This window comes from Juglans microcarpa x Juglans regia, chromosome 1D, assembly GCF_004785595.1.
Source record: "Juglans microcarpa x Juglans regia isolate MS1-56 chromosome 1D, Jm3101_v1.0, whole genome shotgun sequence".
NCBI classification, from domain to species: Eukaryota; Viridiplantae; Streptophyta; class Magnoliopsida; order Fagales; family Juglandaceae; genus Juglans; species Juglans microcarpa x Juglans regia.
In genome coordinates, this window is record NC_054594.1 from 1,859,410 (window position 1) to 1,877,163 (window position 17,754).

Genomic DNA, 17,754 nt, shown 5'->3' on the forward strand with positions numbered 1-17,754 from the left:
TAATGGCGGATTCAAACTTCGGATCTCATGACCCTTGAGAGATATCTCGAGGTCGGCATCAATAATGTACCAAATACGTACCACTAACAAATGAATATGACTTACCCTTGTAAGAAAAGTTCCAGTCACTACAAGAAAAATGGATTTTTGTGACCAGTTAATTCTAGCGAAATGATTATTTGCAACTAAAATTGATTGCGAATAGTCTTTTAGTTACAATAAATTGGTCACAAAAATCCGTTTTTCTTATAGTGAGTACTTCCTCATCTAAATAAAAAACTAATGATCGTCCCATAGAGTTTAACATATATAGTTCTTGGAGATTTTTGAAGCTCTAGCGCTGAATCATATTGATGGTTGCTCCCATTAAAATGGAGGGTGGTATATTTTAATAGTACTCGACGGTAGTTGGTGGATGTAATGTGTTAGTTTTAATACTTTATGGTAATAAAAAGTATTAAAAAAAAACCGGATAATTTAGGGGGTACAGAGTTACTTAACCCAATAAAATTCACATTTTTTTTGGGTGCTCTAAAGTAGGAGTGAGGATATGTATTTTCGGATCGCGTTCGTATCGTGTCAAATCATGAACATTCGATTATATAAGTTAACCGAAATTCGACCCGTTAAACTAAACGAGTCAAACTTTCCAACCCTAACCCAATCCATTTATATAGAGGGTCGTGCCGTGTCATCCATTTTGATCCGTTTAATAATTAATTATAAGAAATAGGTTAATACGACATGACTTATTTAAACTCATTTCTTGTAAATGGGTTGGACTAATATACATAACTCATTTGATCTAATTAATATAATTTCACATAAAAGTTATAATATATATTTATTAGTAGCCACAATATCTTAAAAATTATATATAAAAATATTTTTCAATTTTTAACATATAATAAAACTAATATTACAAACTGTACAATAACATATATGAGCATAGGTCTAGAATTATAATCACAACAATAAAAACATAAACATACTGATAAATACCAAATTACAACTTAACAACAATAAAATTGTAATTTTGAAATAAAATCTAAATAGGTCAAAATAGGTTGATTCCAAGTTAAGTTGGTTGACCCGTTATTGATTCGTTTATAAATCGTCTTAACGGGTCAACTTGTTTTGACCCGAACCCGTTAACATCAAACTCAAATTTGCTAACTTTGTATCATGTTCGTATTGAGTTCACGGATTGCGTCACATATTGTCACTCCTATTCTAGAGATCAGAGAGGCTCAAATTATAATTTGTTGGCAATGTTTTGGCATGATCCTCCGGTTGACTCAAATTTTGGTAGGAACAAATTAAGGTGATGTCACAATGATGTTTGAGAGAGAGGGAGAGATCAAAGTACTAGTAGAATATCATATTGGAACTAAGATCTAGCCTCAAATATAGACCGGGGATAACTAAAGAAATGAAGAGAATTTTGAAAGTGATGATCAAAGGTGATTATGATGAAAATATAGTATAGAAGCGGTTATAAATTAAAGATAAAACGCATGCTTAGAAGAATAAAATCATTTTGTAGGGTAAGGATCTAACCTAGCTAACTCCCATCTTAAAATATAGACTCTTGGATTGAAAGTTTTATATAATAACCAGGAGGCAGCTAACTAGGATATAAACACGCACCATCCCATGTGATTCATTCATTTAACTTCGATCCAACATATATATATATATTTTAATTCTTCTTCCTTGAAAATAAGTGGGTTTTGCAATATAGGTTTCTAGGAATATTAGGTTGGTCAAGCCTCAAACATGCATAATTGTTAAGAAATGGATTGATTTCTTCTTAGTTTATTCTGGGATTGGCGAGAATATTGCAAAAGAATGTGCTTAATTGCCGAATACACATTGTGGAATCTTTCGGCTAAAGCCATTTTAATTAGAGATCAGGAGGTCCACTGTAATATCTGCCTAACTGCATGCAGCCTGCATTATCAAGCAAAGTGACCAAGGACCATATCTGTGGTTCAAACATCCCACCTCCATCTTCTGTTTTCTTTTGATTAGCTCAGACGATCTCTTCTTTGAAAGAAAAAGAAATTCTTTCAAAGAAATGAACTAACGTAACGTGAATTAATATTTAGAATCCTACTACTTGTGAAGTTATAACATAATTTTTTATTATTATAAAATAATCTAACGACTCACATCAAATAATATAAATTTATAATATAGATTTAAATCTAACTATTTTAAATATTTAGAATCCTACTACTTGTGAAGTTAAACGTTAGCTATAAAGTCGATCGGCGCCGGCCGCTCGTGTGGTGGTAACAATATTTTATAAGATTACTTTCAGATCTCTCTATGATCAGTAGGAAAGAGCGAGGCAGAGGAATAAGTTAAAGGTGATAATGTATAGCTAGGGCAAGGCTAAAGGCAGAGTGATCGAGGAACATCCATCGCTTTCATGGAGACATGAGATGCGTGCGTGCAATACGGATGATGGAATAAAGTGGGGTTTTTCTATATGTAAATTTGATGGGTTTTGCAGCTTTAAAAGAACCTGGAACGTAAAGATATATACCTTGAGCTTCAAGCGATGCCAAAGTGCTGCAAAAAGATTAAAAAGGCACCCCTCCCAAAAAGAAAGATTTAATATTATTGCAACTAGGCATACTTTGATCATCTGCAGCTAGTTTTCCAGATTTTATTAACCTTTTCCATCTCTGTCAGTCTGCTCTTTATGGTCTTTTCTGATTCATTCGTCGCATTGAAGGAACTCAAGCGCTTGATTCAAAACCCCCCTTTTTTTGAAGTTATTTTGTAGATAAATCGAAGATTTTTGGGCTCGAACCCATGCTTAGATTCATTCTCATTTCTATGCTTTTAATTATAACATTAAAAAAACAGAGGTTGATTCAAAGGCCATCCATGGACAATATAGTAATTGAGGGTGCCTATAAAGATACATGTATTTTGTAAAAGAAATTTATTATGAATATACTCAATATATAATTTTTTCATAGGATGCGATAATGTTTTTTATAAAATATGAGAATATTTTTCATAAGATATGTAATGTGGAGTAGTGAATAATAACTAATTTTACTTTACCAAATTTAGCTTAGGTAGAAAATCTAAGAAACAATTATGACTTTTTTAGATATTAATCATGTAGTGTGGGTTGACAAGGATATCATAATACTATATTAGGTAGAATAGAATAATACTATCACTTCCACATCCTACTACAGTAGCCAGCACTGATGATCAGGCGGCTTGAAACATAATTTTTCAGCTTTTTTGCCCATTTCCACAGATGGAAAATACTGATTAAGTTTTCAAACAACCAGCCAATCGCAAGACACACCCACAAACAAAAGAACCTTTTTTTTAGTGAATAATGTTGCTTCAAAGGGTCCTCTTTCCTCCTGATACGATTGAGGCCTGCAGTAATGATTCATGAATTATCACATTATTATTTTACTTTGTTTTTTAGGCAATCAGATAATTCTTACATTAATCCAAGCCTATCTTAGCTTTATTCTTTATCAATTTTTCTTGTCCAAAAGCTAGTTCATGAGCAAATAATAATAATTGCATCTTAGAGGATGCGGACTACACATTCAAAGAATAATCAAACATTGAGATCGTTGAAGATGTGACCCAACATGATGAACTCGACATTCAAGTGTCCAATAAACAAATTACATGTCTTTGGTTTATGAAATGAGAAAGTTCATCTCTGACATAAAGAATACACCAAATTCATTGGTACTTGAATTCTCTGCCACCATAAATCCATTAGTGATGGTGGATGTCCAATCAAAAATTGAAGGATGTGTTGCAGAAGACAGTAAACTATATCGTTTCCCAATCCTATTATCTCCAATCTAAGCTCAAAGAAAGAAGAATTGCTCTGAGACTGAGGCCTTGTCCGAGTAGCCAAACTGTCATCGAACCGTAACATTTTTCTTTCCGTATTTTGAGGCTACCTGATCTCTGCCACGTACGTACCTGTCTATTGATAATACACACACACGAATAACCATTAACTCTTGTGTAAGAGTTTGGACAGACTACAGAGACACGAGAGTATTTCATGGGATTTATACGGAATTAGTCAAAAAAATTTTTTTTACTGTTTCCTAGAAGTCTTCTACTGTATCCACTTCCACATAGCAATTGCGTTGGATGCTGCTGCAGGATAGACAAACTGTTTTATGTCTATTTTTCTCCAAATTATAGAAATGTTAGCTAAATACCCAAAAAATATGGCACTGGCTTTGTCCCACAGACGGGCTGTAACAATCCACCGTTACTTGGATCACCGAATATGAATATTTGTTTATTGAACACAAAAATGGATCCACCCCACTGCCTTTTCGGCTCCTCTACTATCAATTAAGCATTAAATCATCCTCGTATCACACTGCACATATAATTTTTTTATTTTTTATTTTTTTTCTCTTGATAAATGTGTAGTGTATAAATGATAAATAGAAGAGTCCAATTAGAAGGAATAATAGTAAAAAAAAAATATGGTGTATAGAAATGATGAGTACAAAACTCGTTAGGCTATTCCACTGCAACGCGCAAAAGACCGCCAATTTTTTTCATGTTTCCTGCCTTGAAGCCCAGTCCTATCAATCTGTTCGACGGGTTTAGTCATTGAATAATGATATACTCCACCAACATAACTCATTTATCGACAAAGTTATGGTCTTGAACAGGAAGGCTACACTCTAGGCGGCACTGCAGCAACTTAGGCAGCCAGACCAGCACTGGTGTCTTCTGAGTGTTCCCACTCAGCAACCACGTCCATCATGTATCTACCAGACACCCCTATAATAAAGTTCCAAACTGGCTTTAATCAGAATCTCTATCAGGATTCGCACGAGGTGCGCATTTTGTGCAAGGTTCGGAGCACGTGGTATATAAGCACCTCTGGGTTTTCCATAAAGGCCTTCGATTTCAGCGTGAAATACAGCACAGCACAGCACATCAAAATTACTTGTTATCGATGTTATTATATACACGTTATTTTAGCAAACCAATCAATAGAAGCCTAAAAAAAAGGAAGAGATTGTGAATGAGTCGAGTATTCATGCTACCTAATCTTCCCTCACATTAACAAGACCCAACAATTTAAGCACCAGGGAAATGCTGTCCATTAGTTACATTCTTGAGGATACAAAAGCCTCCATGCACAATAATATCTAAATCCTTGACTGCCATCTTTACAGAAATATCTCTATCGGTATCTTGAACGGCTTCTTACCCTGCAATATTAGCTCCCGGAATCAGGCACCAGAAATTGTACAAACAAGTCTAGTCTACAAGGTAACAGGATAACAGTGTTAACCTTGGAGAACGGGAGTAAGAGTGAGAGCGGGAACGGGAACGGGTGGGGGAATGGGAACGAGAGCGGGAACGGGAATAATATCTTCGTGAACTCCTGCTTCTACTTGGACTTCTACTATGCCTGTATCTTCTGCAGTAAACAGGGCATTTGTCCATAATAATACTTGCATATGTATGTTCAAACCAACCAGAGGTAGCAAGCATAAAAGGGATCTCTAATCCTCAAACAATTATATTCATAATCCTTTTTATCATCCTCTCAACATCCATTAATGTAAATATCAAATGATTGGCAAAGAAGTAAAGCATAACAAATAATTTCTAATCATTTAATATCACATCATGGGATGGCTAGAGGATGATGGTAAAAGAGATTATGGGTAGCATTACTCTTGCTAGAAACTGCAATTTCAGGCATCGTCATCAACCCCAAAGCAAAATTAATCTAAGGTGAATTTATCAAGTCTGAGAAGGAGACAAGTCTATGCTTTATGGTACTTACAACATTAGCCACACTTACTATAATAAAACGAAAAGAAGATTAGGCACTCTCCATAAGTGACATTTAATTTAAAAAAGCATAGGTCCCGCATGCACAGTATACTATAAATTTAACTACCTTGAAGGAGAACGGCTGTAGCTGCGGCTGCGGCTCCGATGCCCATATCGACCTAAACGACTTGTTTCTGCAAGCTTTTCAAGCCTCTGGCGCTCTTGCTCACGTTTTTTAGCCATTTCAGCAGCAGTATCTTTTTTAACTACAAAAGGAATTCGTTACACAATAGTTAATATCTTTTCGACAATTTTTTGTTTTTGTCTACCAGTGTCTGTCTGATGGCATAGATTCTCATACTTTGTTTGTTCAGCTGCCTGCTCATAATCCTTTTAAGTCGTTCTTGAGGAGTTTCCTTCTTCTCCCCCTGTTGTTGTTTTAAAGTCCCCCCAGAGGTACTTGCCTTACTTAACTTCGCTATTGCTGAAGTTGTGCTGTGAAAAGGAAACAAAACAAGTTTAGAAGAATGATAATTCTAAATTTATGTAAATATAAAACATAAATGAGAAACTATGGAGCACAAACTCAAAGAATCACAAAGTTATGAAACCTCCTAATGGACATGCTTATCTACTTGAACTCCTCAAGACACTGCCAAAAAATGAAAATAAAGAAACCTTATCTCGGACACCATGAGATACCTTACTGCTGGTTTCAAAACTTTAGCACTCTTTTCCTTATCAAGAGACACATTAGATGCAGGATCAACATGCAACGCCTCAAGTATGCGACCGGATGATGGCCTGCACAAAAGTAGTAGTATTAGGGACACCCAAATCACTGGTTCCATGCAAGTCAGAAGATTTTCTAAAACAATCCATTTCAGGGAAAACAATAAGCTTCAAAACGGAAGCTTCCTTCTCTCTTCCTCTGGCAGTATGCTGATAATCCTAAGCCTGATCTATTCTAAACCAGAAAAGTTTGCCTCGGGCAACAAAAGGGGGATAAGCTGCAGCAGAGTAAAGATTGTCGAATCTATCTTTGCAAGAATTAAAGGTCGAGTGCGCCGACCGGTTCAACATGTCAGCTTGAGATGGTGGAGATGGGGGTGGAGAAAATCGTTCAAGCTTCAGTTCATCCCCATCACCGGAGCCCCCAAATTCAGTAATGTATTCTATTTTTGGTGTCCTTGGTTTGCTTCGATGAACATCATCAGAATGCCCTCCACGAGAATAGCGCCTTGAATATGATGGGGAATACGACCGTGATCTAGATCTGCAGACACAATAATTAGAATCAAGTGTGTAAACTATTCCTTTTACATGAAATTAAACCAGAAATTAAACTTCCAAACAGAACTCTAAGAGCATGCCTTCTAGAGCGAGGATAAGCTTCATAAGTTGGACTTCGTCTAGGCTCCCTGCATTAATAGGGAAAACACTGCTATAAAAAGCATAACAGCATCATCATTTGCAACACTAGGAAACAGAAGTCAGAAAACACTATCTACCGGTATGGATCGTGATGGAGCACTCTGGCACCAGTCACTCGTGCAACTTCTCTTTCTCTCTCCCTTTCTATTTGAGAAACCTTCCTTCTTTCCTTGCGGCTCAGCTTCCTCTAGAGATGTCAAGAATTTTAGATTCAAAACCATAAAATGCATGCAGTGTTAAATCCAGTATAAAATAATATATATTCCTTCAACAGCCCATGTGGCTTGTGCAAAACTTACAATTGCAGGATCACCTTTGATAACTTCCTTTTGCCTTTTCTCTTCCTCCTTAGCCTTTTTATCCATGTAAACAAGCCATCCATACCTTTTTACACCAAATTCTTTTGCTATAATATCCATCCCTTCGTCATTGCTATCATCACTGTTGAAATCTTCGTCGTCTTCATCCTCATCATCATCCTCATTATCATCAGCATCAGAAAGATGGGCTTCCTCTTTCCCCTCCCCCTCATAAGAAAATCCCACCTGCGAATAAGAGCCTTTGCTTGCAGGAGGTTGCGGTTGAGATCTGCATGAAAAGAGAACAGATACAAAAATAATATAATCTCCACCCCTCAGCCCCCAAAACAACAAAAGAAAAAAATGTCTAAGCATAAGTGTTCACAGCTTCACAAAGTAATGAAGACAATATATCTTGAAACACTGTCCACCACATTTATGAATGGGACACTAGAAATAAAGCACATCTTAACAAAGTGATGAAAACAGCTTAGGAAACTTCATCAATTCAAATCTAGGCTTAAAAAACAAACAGAAGCAATTTGACCATGAATAACCCACACAGAACACCACAGAAGTAACCTCCAATCTCTGTCTAGAATACCATGCTAGACAAAGAAGAAAAAAACGACTCAGAAGTTTTAAAAAGGAGAAATGCAAGCCATTGCTAAGGTATCCAAATCATTTTTATTTTAAACGATTTGGGAGCCCTGACAACTTAAACAGACGAAAATAAGAATTCAATTGGCAACATCAATCAAATGTATCTCGAGAAATCAGCACAACTCATTTTCTAAATCTCCGTGAAAACTCAAGCCCAAATAAAACTTTGAGCATGTCTGCATATCACGAATTTTGAAAATTTAAAGTGGTTTTATGCTTGAGTTTGTGGGAGTGGTGTGACCCATTGAAAAGATCTTTAGAAAGAAAAATGATTGAGATGTGTATTTTTGCTGTTTGTGAAACTGGTGGGGTCCACTTCAAGTATAAAACTTTTGTGAGAGTGTTTCTTTGAGGTTTTGCAAAAGTGGTTTTAACCTTTTTTGGGGGTTTAATTAAGCGGTGGTGACCACTAATGATGAATGAAAATATTTTTGGGGGAGGCAAAAATTATTGTTTGAGAAACAGTCTTCAATTTTTTCCAACATGTTAACACCTTTAACAAACTAGAGAAAACTTCTCTAACGCTAGATAATCACATATTGGCACGTGTTTAACGTCATACTATAAGAATATTTACCTAAAAAATGTGATTCTTTATTTAACGGACCCTTTTGCGGACAAATCCAAAAACTATTTTTACTACCAATCATAAAAACTTCTCTAGCTATAAAACATTACATAGAGACAATTTTGATAAATAAGATTCATGGCATCCTTCTTACTACCAATTACACAGAATTTGACCATAAATTCACTCTATTTGATCGAAAATCATTATCAACAGAAATGAGTTATTTCTTAAATATAATTAGCAAGTTTGGAGGAAAATCAACATCAAATTTAAATTTGATAGGAATTTATTTATTTTCGGAAAACAAACAAGTAAGAATTAATCCAGATTATTATGAAAACATAAGAATTAATCAGAAACCTATACGACAAAGTCCATGTTTTTTCTTTTAGATCAGTGATGCGTAGTCAATATTTAATTCAGCCTTAGAACATTTTATACATGCTGGTCTCAGTTTATTCCATAGTTTCATGCCTGATATTACGTAATTATTAAATAATTACTTACAAGAAAATATAGAAAGCAAGAATTAACTGACAACAAAAAATGGGGTAAAAAAATAGTAGAGGCAAACCTGTCTGACATAAATGGAGCCACAACCTTCGCTTCCATCTCCTGGTTTACATGTTGCAAACCCTCCTCATCGGTAACTGTTAATTTACAAAGTTTCTCTTGTCAAATAAGTTTGAAACTTAAACCCTAGTCAGATGATTCAATCCAAAAGACGGATGATATTATTGTACTTCCTTTTCATTAAACAAGAAGTATAAACTGAGAAATATTTTCAAAATGTTACAGAATTTAAGACATCATCAAAAAATAAAAAATAAAAAAGTACCGACATCCTCTACGCCGGTGCTTAATTAAATCCCGATAACGCTCAAAATTAACAAACTCTTCTACTTCTTCTTCTTCTTCAGACTTCTCCTGAACCCGAAAATGTCGGGACCCAGAATCCCGAATGAAATCCAGAAGTGCACGGCCATCAAATCTGCTTATAAAGAAGTAGCATCCAATATTAATTTATCGGTCAAGAGAAGTGACAGCAGAAAGATGAGTTTTAGCCCAAAAAGAAAACAACGAAGGAGAAACATCGCACCTATCAATCAAAATTTCCTGTTTCCCATTCCAAGGTATCCTGTGATAGAAGGTATATAGAACTTTAGAATAGATGGCATTAATGAAAATTAACCAAAAATATGATGCAACTTGAGAATTGAAGGGAAAACAAAAGTGCGCCCTTTTGACTCTTATTCAACTTTCATCAAACAGAAACCGTTGTGAACCTTCGGTATCCTGATTTCTAACTGATCAGTATGTATAAAATATAAATATAGAATAAACCTAAAATTTAATGGCAAAATCTAAGTTTAATCTAAAAAAAAAACTCCAAATTTGTTTCTTCCGATCCGTCTAAAAATATAATTATGATCTAAAGCTTGTATTATTGTCATAAGAAACACGCAATAATCTGATTTCGAAGAGTCGTAGTCGATTCCAAATCGCACCATAATCCCTACAATATTTATATTGGGAAAAGGCAATTTTACTATGAATCTTACAGGCCTTGCTGGTCCTGAGTGGCTTGGTAGAGGGCATCATCCCGGTACACTCGCGAGCGAGCGCCAAGGGCCTGGATCGATTGCTGAGGATCGCCACGCCGCTTAGCTAAGAACACGGCTCGTCTCTGCGCTCGCTTCCGAGCCGCGTCCATCATGTCGTGGACCTTCCTCTCCGACCGCCTCGCCTCGTGCCACATCTTCGCTCTCTCTCTCTGTGCCTCGAGTCAATTACGATTACGTTATTCGCTGGGTGAAACGAAACCCTAGCGCGCTTTTTTTGGAGTGAGCGCAATGCACAGTGTCTTGTACCCGGCTTCCTCGATCTGTTCGATGAATGTGGGTCAACTTTGAATCTGGACCGTCCATGTCACAATTCGATTGGGTCGGTCTAAAGTGGGCTTTAGGTAGTAATAGGCCCAACTTCATGGCCCATATCTTCCCTTTTGCAAAATTCTGAAAAACAAAAAATCACCTAGTAGTATTTACATGAGTTGCACTAAAGTTTAGATCCAATATATTTAGAATATTTCAGTGTATTTGTTAATAGTAATGAAATAATTTGAATTAAGATATTTTATTGAGTTTTGATAAATATTGAGAGAGAAAAATTGAATAAGAAATTATAATGTTAAAAATTTATTTGAATATAATATTTGAATAATATTTTTATTTTGAAATTTGAAAAGTGGTATTGTTTTTCTGTTTTATTTGGAATGGAAGTTTGAAAAACTTTTAAATATTAGGTAATGATTAGATGAAAAATTTAAAATTGAAAGTGTTTTGTGTTTGAGTGATATTTGAGAATGAAATATCTGAAAATATATGATAATATTTGAGAATAGTTGTGTTGCCAAACGGACCCTTAATTCCAAAAATAACACATCTACCATATTGAATGGATGTAGACATATATTCAACAAAGGTTTCAGCAAATGGTAGTCTTCATTTTCGAAAGCCAAAAATAAATTTGTAACGAGCATTGTAGCTTTAAGGGGGTTTTCCTATCCTCTCAGCCCTTATTGCAAGCCCATGAGAGATCTTTAAGGAGTGAGTCAGAGAGCCCGACCAAGACCCAATGACCCCTCTCGGAAAGGAGTCTGTGGGCCCCTGCAGAACACTTGGCCCATGAGTAAAACCCGCCCATAAAGCAACCCACGAGTGAGAAAGCAGATGGTAAGGGATAGATGAGACTCCCCGCCCTGACATTCCTCATTGACACCCAACCCTCGAGAAACTGAGCAGGTAGGTGGGCAGGAGATACAGGGAATTCTTGATCTCCTGACAACAGGCATGGAGATGGTTGATAAGGAACATCCGCAGGCTAAAGTGAGTCAAGGAGCCACGTTGTATTAATGGTACTACTCCCCGGACTCTATGACACATTAATGACGCCACTCTAGGAGCCACACCGCATTAAAGGATTTTGACGGGCCCGGTTTGGATTCACAACTCATCTCATTACTATTCACTACTATTCATCAACTTTAATTCACAAATCTCACTACAATTCACAACTCATCTCAACTCATCTCCGAATCCAAACGACTTTCATAAACAATTGAAGTGACATGAACTCCCTGAGGCCAGCTATGGGCTGTCCCCACCCAGAAACCTAGTATAAAAGCCAACCTCTAGGTACGAAAAACTATTTTTTATTCCTCTAAGCTCTTGAACAAGCTACTAAGGAGATACTGACTTAAGCATCGGAGACTCCCAAACTCCCACCAAGGCCCCCCACTCTTTGTGTTTTCTTTAGTGTATAACTGAAAGACCCAAGACCCGAGTTACAAGAACCCAACTCGAAGGTGTACAAAACACGATATTAACAATGGTGTTGTCTGTGGGATTCCTATAAACTTCATGTGTCCTTCGTATGCTTGTGATAACCTGTTCTCAGACGACTCGGGGACTAGAAGAAGCAACATTAGTGAACATGGAAGGCGATGGAACAGCTAGTAGGGAAGCTAACTACTGAAGTAGAGATCTTCTGAAAGCAGAACGAGACACTCAGAGTAGCCACCAACGGACTAGAGAATGATGCAGGACTAAGCAACAGTGAACATGTAAAGTCCAGAAACGCAAGAGGGGGGAGGTGACGCGGAGGAAGAAAGAAAAAACATGCACGACGAGATGCGTAATCTCAAAGGAAAGTACGAAGAGATGGCTAAAAGATGTGCACATCATCATCGGTAGACAAATTGCTCACCACTACTGGCCTGCCCTACAGTGAGGAGGTGATGGTTGTGCCCCTACCACCGAAGTTCCATGCTCTACTCATGGATATGTGCGATGGGGCTAGAGACCCCCTTGAACACCTGGAGACCTTCAGAACCCACATGACCTTGCATGGCTTCCCAAGGGAGGTACTTTGCAAAGCTTTCCAGCTAACTTTGAAGGGACCGGCGAGAGTATGGTTCGGGTCCATAAACAGCTTTGGGGAGCTGGCCTGCCTGTTCCTTACACAGTTATGGCAAACAGAAAAAGAAAATGCCCTGCCATAATCGGCAAACCTACCCTCAACAATTTAAGGGCAGTGACATCGACCTACCACTTGAAGATGAAGTTCCTGACCCCTTGAGGAGTGGGCGAGATCTGAGGAAAGCAGATCCAGGCAATGACCACGTGCTTCCGCCCCTGCCCGAACATACCACGACAGATAGAGAAATTCAAGATGAACAGACGCTTAGGAAGGTAGAGTCGAATGAGCCATTAGAGTTGGTCCCCTTGAACCTGAGTCGCCTAGAAGCCGTCACCAATATTGGCAGTGGGATGATGCTCGAAATGCAGACCACCATGTAGTAGCTCCTCACGGAGCACCAGGATGTCTTCGTATGGAGTCAAAATGACATGCCCAAAATCGACCCAAAGGTCATGCAACACCACCTGAGCGTGGACCTAAAAGCTAAGGGGGTAAGGCAGAAACACTGAAACTTCAGCGTTGAGAAGAATGTTGCCATCGCTAAAGAAGTCGATCGATTACTTGCGATGGGCTTCATACGAGAGGCCCATTACCCTGACTGGTTGTCAAACGTGGTGTTAGTAAAGAAGCAAAATGGTAAGTGAAGAATGTGTGTTGACTTCATCGACTTAAATAATTCATGTCCAAAAGACAGTTTCCCACTACCCCTCATTGACCTGATCATAGACTCCACTGCGGGTCAGTGCATGCTCAACTTTATGGACGCATACTCTAGGTATAATCAAATCCGCATAAATCCTAACAATGAGGAGAAGATTTTGTTCATCACCGATTGAGGATTATACTGCTACTTTGCCATGCTGTATAGGCTGAAAAATGTGGGGGCATTTACCAGCGGCTGGTAAATCTCATGTTCAAGAGTCAGATCGGGAGAAATATGGAGGTATATATGGACGATCTGCTAATCAAGAGCGAAACGCCTGAGCAACACCTAGACGACCTCCTTGAAGCCTTTACGGTATTGAGGCAATACTAGAAGAAGTTCAACCCCGCGAAGTGTGCCTTTAATGTGGGCTCTAGGAAATTCCTGGGTTTCATGATGTCGAAACGGGGGATAAAAGCAGACCTGGAGAAGGTGGAAGTCATACTCTGCATGACCTCTCCTCGAAGCATAAACGAAGTACAGAGAATCGCTGAGCGGATAATGGCCTTTAGCAGGTTCGTGTCGAGATCCACCGACAAGTGCCTACTATTTTTTAAAGTATTGCGGAAGGCGCGAGCATGGGATGGTGAGTGCAATGAGAAGTTTTAGGCTCTCAAGAAATATCTCACCAGCCCTTCACTGCTCAGCCAACCTAAATGCGGAGAAACTTTGATCTTGTACCTATCGATCTTCCCGCAAGCAGCTTCCTCGGCCTTGGTACGAGACGAAGGAGGGTTCCAAAAGCCCGTATACTACACCAGTCATGCTTACCGAGAAGTAGAGGCTAGATATCTGTGTATAGAAAAGCTCACCTTTGCCTTTGTGGTGACCACCCGAAAACTCCACCTATATTTCTAGGCTCATCTAATAAAGGTCCTCACCAAGACCCTCTGAAGAAGATAATGCAAAGATCAGACACTTCGGGCCGCCTTACGAATTGGGTTATGGAGCTGAGCGAGTTCGGCATCAAGTACGCACCATGAAATTCTATTAAAGGGCAAGTGTTGGCAACTTTTGTAGCAGAATTCACCGGCTTCTCAGAAGAGGTTGAATATGCACCTCTCATGAAGTCGTAGCTGGTCTTCGTTGACAGCTCGTCCTACCAAGCTGGAAGGGGCGTGGGGATGCATATTGTTACAGACGAGGATAAGGAGCATGATTATGCCACTAAGTTGGCATTCAAAATCACGAACGACGAGGCAGAATACGAGTCACTGTTCATTGGTATGGTGATTGCCTGGTCCTTGGGCGCCAAAGAAATGGAGGTGCTAGCCGATTCTTAGGTAGTGGTTAATCAAGTACGGGGGGAGTTCACCGCAAAGAGTGAAACATTAAAGAAGTATCTAACACTGATAGAAGCCAAGCGCGCCAACTTTAGATACTTCCAGATCCAACAAGTTCTGAGAGTCGAGAATCAAAAGGAGGATAAATTAGAGCGAGAGGCGTCCGGGCAAGAAGATTCTCCCCTGTTGGAACTGACGGTGATCAGGATTGTCGAGATACCCGCTGTGGGAATTGAAGTGGCAGACGTAAAGTCGGTAGCTCCAGAATAGGCATTGGATATTATCAAATACATAAATGCCAACGAGCTACTCGACAACAAGTGGGAAGCTAGAATGGTCAGGAATAGAGCAACGCATTACACTCTGATCAAGGAAGTCCTATATAGAAAGGGATACTCCACACCTCTCCTGAAACTCATCTTGTTCGAAAAAGTTCAATACGTGCTAGCGGAAGTGCATGAGGGAATTTGGGGTGACCACTCTGGAGGAAAGGTGCTGGCAAACAAAGTGATGAAGGTGAGGTACTACTGGCCTCGCGGCCTTCAGGATGCCGAGTAGTATGTGCGAAAGTGCAATAAATGCGAAGAATACTCCAAAGTGCCCCATAACCCGCTGGAAGAACTAACGTCAATCACTTCAATATGGCCCTTCGCCTAATGGGGAATTGACCTTGTAGGCCCCCTCCCTCCAGGTAAATGAGGAGTGAGATTTGTAGTGGTGGAAGTGGACTACTTCAAAAAGTGGGTCGAGGTAGAGGTGTTGGCAAAAATCACGGTGAGCAGCATCACACGCTTCTTGTGGAAGACGATTATGTGTAGATTTGGCATTCCCCGTGTCATCATATCGAATAATGGGAGACAGTTTAACTCTGACCACTACCGAGACTGGTGCTGGAAACTGGGGATCAAATTCCACTACTTGTCTTCGAGACATCCTTAGTCCAATGGATAGGTGGAGGTGACCAACAAAACACTGATGGGAAAACTCAAAAAGAAGCTATGGGCATACCAAATCACTGTGAGTAGGGGTGTGAATTTAAACCGGGAAACTGGAAAACCGGTCCGGACGGTTTGAACCGGTTCGGTCCGGGACCGGTTCTTGAATTATGCAAACAGCTGGAACCGATCCGGTTGGGGAAAAAAATAAAATTAATATTTTATATATAAGTTTTATACAAAATTAATATTATACAAAATATTTTATATATATAAGTTTTATATATAATATATAATTATATGTGAAATTTTTATATATAATTATATATCATATATGAAATAATTTTATATTATAATTTATAAAATAAAATTTAATCTTAAAGATGAAAATTTAATTGATTTTATGCTTTAAACATAAAATATATATACTAAATTATATTATATATAGTCTAATATATTATATAGCTATACTAATATATAAGTTTATAACTAATACTAATAGTCTAATATAGACTATAGTTATACTTATACTAATATAGTTATACTAAATCACTATAAGTTTATAACTAGTACTAATATATAACTATACTAACAATATAATATTAATACTATTATATAGTCTAATATATTATATAACTATATTAATATATAAGTTTGTAACTAATACAAATAGTCTAACATACAATATAGTTATACTTATACTAATATATAACTAATACTAATCACTATAACTAAAGTATTACAGATTTTAGTAGTGCAAATTTTGTAATGCGAATAGATTTTTTGAAGCAGTTTTTTTTTAATTTTTTTAATGACAAACTTACATTTTAAAAAACTGAAAAATCAGACCGGAAACCGGTAAAACCGAAGATACTGGTTTAGGAGGGTAACCGGTGCGTAATCGATTTTGGAAAATGCAAAACCGGTATATACCGGTTTGGTCCTAAATTTTATCCAAAACCGGACCAGACCGGACCAATTACACCCCTAACTGTGCGAACCCCGACGGGAGAAACCCCATTCACCCTCACTTACGATCATGAGGCAATCTTTACCCTTCTTCCATTTCCTTGTGCCCTAGCTGAAACACTCAATTCTCCATATGAAAATATTTTCCTTTTAGGAGTCTTGACTTTCCCAATTCAAATCCCTTGATTTAAGGAATTGATCATCCCCTTCAATCCCTTAAATCTCTCATCCTTTAAATCACTCAAGTCAACTTTGACTTTCCCAATTAGCTTCATCGAATCCTCCAAGATTCCTATCACTTAGGAATCTTTCCATAATTCCCTCCAAACACCATTTTCGGCAACCCTAGTTGCCTTGGCACCCGAAACCCTAGCCTCCATTCCCCTTGGGCGACAACCCTAATTCCCATTAGCCAATTTCGGCAACCTCAATTGCACCATACACGAAACCCTAGCCTAACTACCATTCATCAACCCTAGCTCCACCTACTTGGCGCCACACTAAAGGAACAAACCCTAGCCGTCCACTTTGAATTACAAGCCCTAAACACTTAGCTTACCCAATTCCACCATCACCCCATCACCAAAACACCTACCCATTATTGAAGGCCAAGCTAGTTGGCAACATCACTCGGTCACCATCATCACCAAGACGAGCTCGTGGACTTAATATTTAGGGACAAGACCGGGGTCCCTAACATGGACCAAACGGGCAGGCTTAGCTTGAGGCATCCTGACCCCTCCCCCAATTGAGAGCAGGTTTAGTTTTTTGATTACCCGACACTACTCCTACGACGCCATCTCCAACAACGTAATGCCAAACAAGTAATGCCTTAGAATATCACCTCATGTCTCTAGCAAAACAACTCAAAGTTTGCAAGCTTCGCACTCGTAGTTGCTGATAAGTTATGTTAATTTGTTTAGTTTTTTTAGCGTTATTAAACATCTCCTACCTGCCTTACGGCAAATAGCAAGACAACTCCTTGACTACACGGCGACTCACACCCCCCGAGGAGACAAAAGATGAGGGCTTAGTTCAAGGCATCCCGCCCTCTCTTCTTGCAGAATATGAGTCGTTCTCTCCACTACAC

The 17,754-nt window shown here is 38.4% G+C and overlaps 1 protein-coding gene across 3 annotated transcripts; it reads right to left on the bottom strand.

The window, feature by feature from the left end:
• Positions 1-4,980: 4,980 nt before the first annotated feature.
• On the bottom strand, positions 4,981-10,667 carry LOC121249459 (CLK4-associating serine/arginine rich protein). 3 transcript variants are annotated; one of them, XM_041148179.1, is made up of 13 exons: positions 10,356-10,667; positions 9,893-9,931; positions 9,636-9,784; positions 9,368-9,443; positions 7,560-7,848; positions 7,338-7,447; positions 7,200-7,247; positions 6,899-7,102; positions 6,529-6,630; positions 6,188-6,321; positions 5,954-6,092; positions 5,336-5,461; positions 4,981-5,252 (listed from the first exon to the last, which is right to left on the bottom strand). In XM_041148179.1, the coding sequence occupies exons 1-13, from the start codon at positions 10,550-10,552 to the stop codon at positions 5,225-5,227; spliced, it is 1,641 nt and encodes a 546-aa protein (XP_041004113.1). In that variant the 5' UTR covers positions 10,553-10,667; the 3' UTR covers positions 4,981-5,224. The 3 variants fall into 3 exon arrangements, 2 of the variants coding, with proteins under 2 accessions (XP_041004113.1, XP_041004106.1); XM_041148172.1 differs by having other exon boundaries at positions 5,336-5,464; XR_005937616.1 differs by lacking the exons at positions 4,981-5,252; positions 5,336-5,461 and adding an exon at positions 5,779-5,832 and having other exon boundaries at positions 5,900-6,092.
• Between the last annotated feature and the right edge of the window lie 7,087 nt (positions 10,668-17,754).